Source organism: Phalaenopsis equestris, unplaced genomic scaffold (assembly GCF_001263595.1).
Source record: "Phalaenopsis equestris unplaced genomic scaffold, ASM126359v1 Scaffold000002, whole genome shotgun sequence".
Classification (NCBI taxonomy): Eukaryota; Viridiplantae; Streptophyta; class Magnoliopsida; order Asparagales; family Orchidaceae; genus Phalaenopsis; species Phalaenopsis equestris.
In genome coordinates this window covers 68,857,087-68,864,201 of record NW_018164444.1, presented here as the reverse complement: position 1 = coordinate 68,864,201, position 7,115 = coordinate 68,857,087, and the positions used below count along the sequence as shown (strand labels likewise).

The 7,115-nt window shown below is 39.1% G+C and overlaps 1 protein-coding gene across 1 annotated transcript in view; it reads left to right on the top strand.

Annotated features, from left to right (window-relative positions):
- Positions 1-4,980: 4,980 nt before the first annotated feature.
- The window catches only part of LOC110037441 (DNA-directed RNA polymerase 3, chloroplastic-like), a gene marked incomplete at its 3' end in the record, with an annotated part of 66,591 nt that continues 64,456 nt past the window's right edge, over positions 4,981-7,115 (top strand). Inside the window, 1 exon segment of the mRNA XM_020742096.1 lies at positions 4,981-5,896. Within this exon segment, the coding sequence (XP_020597755.1) occupies positions 5,081-5,896 (816 nt within the window).

Sequence of the window (7,115 nt, the reverse complement as noted above, 5' to 3'; positions counted from 1 at the left end):
TTCCCTCAACTCTTACAATTTCCCTCCACTCTTACAATTTCTTGAAGAAATCCTCACAATTGTTACACACTAATGGAACCTCTCTAACCTCTAGGCCTCCAGAGTCCTTTCCGCTCTCTTCAATTTTCGGCCAAAATATTCTTTTAAAGTTGTGGATGAGCTTTCCTAAGAGTTGCCTAAGCATTCCTTCAAAATTTGGCCTTATCCAAAGCCTGATTGGGCATAACCGTCGAGCTCGCCGTCGGCGGCCTCGAGGGCGCCGTCGGCTGACCTTCTTAATGAATTAATTCTGGAGTCTCGGGAAAATCTCGCCGTCGGTGCCCTAGTTCAATTCTTCACATTTTGGTAATTTTTGCTCCAAATTTGCATCTTTTTACATCTTTTTGCTCCAATGACCCTAATTCATCATTCTTGCAACAAAACATCTAAAATACCTTTCTTTAAAGTGCACCTTTCTTTAAAGTTAAAGTGCAATATCATCAAAAACAGTATAAAATAGGTATGAAAATCTCAACATATTTTTCTCTGGTCATTGACTGACTAGATCTTGAGCCTGAGCTGATTCATCTTCAAGTCGAGCGACATGTGTGCAATATTTTTCAACACTTTTGGCAAGCAAAGAACTTTGTGTAATCAAATGAATGTGATAAGCATTTAAGAAGCTGAAAAACTCCTTGGTGTCACCATTGCTTCTTCATAGGCCAAAGTTGAGAGAAAAGCTATCTCTGTACTTAAGGGGTTAGAGCTAAAGCCACCAGCTCAATATTAGTTTGATAAGAGTCGAGGAAGCGGTTCTCTGTCCAATATATCAGTTGATTCCTTTGAGGTGTCGAGCTCAGGTACCACATTTTGGAGAAACTAATGTTTGTCCTTGTTGTTTCCACTTGCATGCTTTGACCATAATTCCAGACACACTCAATCAAGTTCACCACTGATCATTGACGCAAGCTCGTCTTTGCCCAGCCGAAGCATTTTGATTATTTCCTCAAAGAGTGGCAGATCTGGGTGAGTTTGACATTTTATGTGTGCATTGGACAATGATTAAAACATAGGCCATAGCTGATTACTTATGTTTTTTTGAACCAAGTGAGCTAAACAAAGCATCAACTATAGACGACTAGACATGATGAAGTTTTAAGCCAAACCGGAGTGGAGCTCGATCTTGCCTTAACTAGTTTGATTGAGAAACCCCAGTACCATTTGGTAGGAGTTGAATTTGAGGTCACCAAAAACCACATATGAAGCATTAATTTTCAACTATATTTTGCTTATAAGATGGGCTCTCGACATATCCATGTAAAATTTGACTCAAAGCTTATTCTAAATTAAGTAAATGAAGTAATTTGAGGTTCGAGATGATATGATGGCTAAGTACTCGGGCAAAGCAAAGTTGGAGATTGAAAAGTTTGAATGATTTAAAACTGAGCACATCATCTGGGAGGATAATTAAGTAGTAGACCTTTGTTCCTATTGCATCTGCTTGGGTGAAGGGATGGCCCAAAGACTTATCCAACCGACTATTAAAGAGGCCAAGATAATGAAACTGGAAGTTGAATGGCCAATTAGCTGGGTTAACCTCTACATCTTGTTTCTTAAGACTGAGAAGATATCAGAGGACGTTGCCAACCTGAGAAGATTCTAAATAAAGTCTTCCCAATATCTCTTGATCGAATAAAAGCTGTCAGTTATGTCGTTATACCGATGATGTAAAAAATAAAATGATGCATAAGAGGTAATTCATGAGGTGAGCTCAAGGGAATGCAGGGCCATTACGGAGGAATGACTTTGACTTACCGGGTACAATGGCAGGGTTACTTCTAACTAATAGTTTTGAAAGATACTGAGGAGTTTTCCAGAAAGTGCGAGCAATGACATAAGTATGCACCACTTCAACACTAGCCTACACACAAGTTGCAACTCAATGTCAGACCACAACCCTTCACGCTCAAGGTACGGGACATTATCGGACCCTTTCCCTTATCGCGATGCCTACAAAAATTCTTCCTAATTACAATAGATTAATTTCCCAAATGGATCAAAGTCAAGACTCTTGCTCGGATCATGATGAAGGCCAACTAAAATTTCATTTGGATGATCCTAACCTATCTTTATAAACAACCGTTGGTTATCATCACCAATAACGAGATGCAGTTTGTTGACCAAGGAGTAAAGAACTTCTGCTAAAACCATATAATTAGTTTGAATTTGTATATGTGCGTCATCCTCAAATGAATGTATAAGCAAAGAAAGCCAATAAAAACATTTTGAACATGCTGAGGAAAAATATTGAAAAAGCTAAGGGGAACTGGGTAGAGGTTTTCCTGTCTGTTCTTTGGACATTTCAAGCTACACCTTCCACGGTGATTGGGCAGACCCCTTTCATGCTGTCACATGGGATGGAAGCAATATTATCAATTGAGTACAATCATCACAGTTAGAGAGTGACAATTGTTATTTAAATGGGTGAACCATATCCGGTGAGAGGAGAGCTAAGCAACACCTATGAAAAATGCATAAGTATGAATCATTACATTCCCTCCCTGTCAGTCACGGCTCCTTGCAAGAAAATCGCCTTTAACATATTAGAGCGTAAGTCTCACAGCTTAGTAAACACATAAAAAAACCAAAAAAAGTGATGCATGTCTAGAACAACCAATCCGGCAGAGAACTATAGTCAAGACATCGAAAAGACAACCTAACACCCTAGGTCTAGCCTAGCACACTATCTAATGTATCGTGTCCTAGCCACAATATATAAGTGTGTGCAGGGATATGTAAAAAGCGTAGTATACTTTTTGATGGGGTCGTCGTCCCTAACCCCATCCTAGGGATCTAAGGATTCTAAGAGGTGTCACTAAATTCTAGTTTTGTATGAAAGAAAGCTTTTAAAAGGTTTGACCTCATGCATGGTATAAGTTAAGGATGCAATAATTTTAAAGTAGGTTTTTAGAACATGAGGCATATGTAATAAAAAATATAAATTTTATACTTTTAAAATAAGTCCTAATAAGGAAAAGCATAAATGATACTTATTAGACTTCTTAGACCTTAGCACAACATACACATAATATTCATGGTGCAGTATCGAGTATTGCCCCACTAAGACATTCTAGTGGGTCGCTACCACTCCACAACTAATAACGGGTTAGTTTTCATTCCTTTCTCTTTTTATTTTTAAAGAAGTCGTTAGTTTGCTTATCGTTGTATACTTCTCTTTTTCCAAATAAGTCTCTCTTCTAGATCATGTGAATGATCAGGAGAAGAGAGTAACCTGAAAAAACACAGGCATACGACAAAGATGACAAATAAGAGAAAGAACATAAAGAGTCTACATGCGATAAACATCACAAGGATAAGTCAAGTATGTCTGCCTAAAAAAGATTGGGAGGAAGCACTTTGGATCAATATTCGCGAAAGAATACCTATGTAGACTACCCACAATTAGAGATTTAGGTGTGTTTGCCTATTTTGAGTTCTAGAGCTCCCAAGGGAATATATCCCACTTGGTTAATTATATATTTGGGGTTGCCCAATAATACTCTTGATCCGAAGAAGTTTTGCTTACAATAAGAGTGACAACTAGCATATGACTATCAAAGAATGGTTATTTCGCATGGAAATACTCAGATGCTTTTAAAGCTCCCACTAAGCAATATGGTGAAGAGTGAGTGCTCGCAGTCGCTACATGGGTAACGAACCCATCAACATATGGAGTCTGTAAAATAACTAAATCATCCAAATCAGGAATCCTGATACATCAAAACCCATTTAAATAGGTGGCAGCTCATCGACACTCAGGTAGCCGACATGATGCCAATGAAGGTAAAAGGAGAAACATGACTCAAAAGGGGTAGTCAAAAGAATGGGGGAGTAATCCCTAGAAGGTTGAGGTAGTCGGACCAGGGTATCGAAAACCCGTTATCCCAAGCTACTATGATCTTAAGTCTACCTGGTAGTTATGGTAGTCGACCCAACACGTCCAAAGATCCCTGGTCAGCAATCCATGAATTACGTCATCCGTGAAGACAATGATATCCCTAAGACCTTTAACTTTTATCTCAATATTTTATTATTAGGATTTTGAATAGAAAATGTATAATTTTAAGGTCTTCAATGGGCCTAGATTATAATTTTTGTAGCATTCAAGATCAACCAGAAAGAAATGGGGAAAACAATGAAAGCATTTAAACATGCAAGAAAAACAAGAAAACAAACCAAATATTAAATAATAAAAGGTCGGCAACATTGGGTCGGCGACACATCCTATAAAAGGAAGAAATATTCCCTCAGTACTACGCACCTTAAAATATTAAATAATAAAAGGTCGGCATCATTGGGTCGGCGACACATCCTATAAAAGTGAAAAAAGAAACCGTGACTTCACTTTACATGTATGATCCTAATTCTGTAGATAAATGGAATTTAGAATATGAGACGTGAGCAAACAACTCTCGTTCCTTGTCACGTTGTTTCGCTCATCCGACACATCGAAACCCGTGTCATACCTTATTTCTAATACAGACTCTTTTTAAAATTCTAAAAAGTACATCAGAAAAAATATGAAAAACTCGACCTGCATGAAGACAATGTTTTTGGGGAAAGCCAAACAAGCATGTAACATGTCTGGTCCATGTCTGATGGGGGAGCTAAGCAACACCAATAGAAAATAGTTAGTAATAAACATTATGTTGCTTCTCATTTTTATTGCACATGTGCGTTTTCATATATATGACATGACTCCTTACATAATAACGTCTTAGTATAACATTCAAGAGTGTTATTAAAGTGGAACCACAAATGTTATTTCGTGGTTATTAAAGTGAAATATAATTTTTTTTTCGATAATTCAAAATAATAAAGAAATAATCCCGAAATAATTCCAATAACGTTATTTCAAAGTTATTTAAATTACCAATACTATTTTAAGATTATTTTAGAAATATGCCACACTTCACAGTTTATTGCAGGAAACAGGGAGTCCGAAGTAGAGTCCCGACAGAAAATTTTTCCTAAAATATCAAGGGTTTTAGGAGGGGCTTTTGCCGCTCTATCCACTCCCCAGTTGCCATTGCTCCCATCAATGGCTTCCTGTGCTTCCTTTCTCCCAGTGCTTACATGGGAAAACCGCATTTCGAGGCAATATAAAGGAAGAGGAGAGCAGCATCAGACCAAGATTCCTCGTTTAATTGACCCTTTTTTCAATAATACGAGTTCCTCAAACTCCATCCCCAGCTTTGTTGCGCTAAATTCGCTCGATTCATCTCCATTCCCTCTCGGCTCAGATTCCTTGGAACCAGAGCTCAAATTTCCAACTGCCTTTTCGCACATGAAAACGCTTGAATCCCCTGTTATCTACGATCCAGTTGTTTTACAAGATGAGCGGATAGATTTTCCATGGCTGGGATATGATCGGTCCCTCATTTTGCCTGGACAAACCCTAGAAAGGATCTTCCGTACAGACTCTCTATGGATGCCGCGTTTTGATGATCTGGCGAGTGTTCGCGAATCATTGGATGTGGCGAGGAAGAAGTACAAATCTCTTAGGAGGAGGCAGGTGAAGGCTGAAACAGAGGCGTGGGAGAGAGCAGCGGAGGAGTATAAGGAGTTGGAGCGAGTGATGCTTGAGAAGAAGCTCGCTCCTAACTTGCCTTATGTGAAGTCTTTGTTCCTGGGATGGTTTGAGCCGCTGCGGAGTGCAATTGAGAAGGATGTGAAGCTGGAGAAGGGAAAAAGACATAAGGCGGCTTATGCACACCATTTGAGCCTGTTGCCAGCTGATAAGCTAGCGGTGATTGTGATGCATAAGATGATGGGGTTGCTGATGATGGGGCCAGAGGAGGGGTGCGTTCGGGTGGTGCAAGCTGCTATCCACATTGGAGAGGCAATAGAGCATGAGGTAAGTGATCGTCCTCTGTTTATCGATTAAAGTTGATAATTCGTGTTGCATAAAGTATGGGCGGATTGGGTGATAAGTTAAATATGAAACTTAGGGTCTGTTTGGGGCAGCTGCAGCTTATCCAGCTTCTGCTGATAAGCAGCTTATCCTGATAATCTGCTGATGACCAGCTGATCCGGATAAGTTGTTTGGCTGTTTGGTTAACGCGTCTGGAAAACAGCTGATTGTGAAAAATTGACCATTTTGCCCCTGTTCTGAATAAACAGTTTAGCTGTTTGGTTAGTGCGTTTTGTAAACAACTTATTTGTAAATTTTTTGAGTTGAATGAATAATCTGTGTAGCAAAATGTTATTTTCTCAAATGTCTAGAAATGAAAATGCAAAAAAATTTAATAATATTTATATAACTCAAAAAAGTTGTGATTACATCAAACAAACATAGTGATATATATGAAAGTTCATTACACATTTATGAAACTCTAATATGGATTATAGAAAGAACCAAAAAAAAGAAGAAATAACAGGTTAAAATTACAAGGAAAAATATGACAATATTGAGTTTAACATGTAAAGTCACATCATGACGAATGTTGCCCGTTTCTGCTACCTCAAATCCCCGAGCAAGCGTGTCTTGATGGGGTGCGGTGTACACGGAAGAACTCGAACCATATGCGGTGGTCTCCTGTTGTGGTACTGTCGAACTCCTAGGACCTGTGTCCAATTGGGATATCGTAGAAACAGTTGTATTGTCCGTCCACCTGAAGAATTTACCGTCTTCAGGTCTTTGTCCCCACCGCAGGCACCTGTAAAATTGTCTCCCGTAGCTATGTGTCTGGTGTGACGTTAATAGCAACGACGGTAGTCCACAACGACACATCACTTTCTCGGACTTCCCGGAATGTCTAGAACTCACAACAAATTTACGGGGCCGCCCAAACGGCCCCACCGTAATCCACCATAGAAGAGGTGAAGCTATTAACCAGCATAAAAAAACATATCAACATAAACAAATGCAAAAATAAAATGAAAAGTGTGTCGTGGCACACACACACACACACACACAGATAAATATAAATTTTTTTAAGCATTTCACTATTTTGTCATCTTCTACATAAGAAACGTCCAAGTTTCACAACATAGACACCCCTACGACAAAACCAGCACCTCAAAACCATTGACCACAGCCCATAGCCGCCATCCAATTTACAGCCCGCCCACTC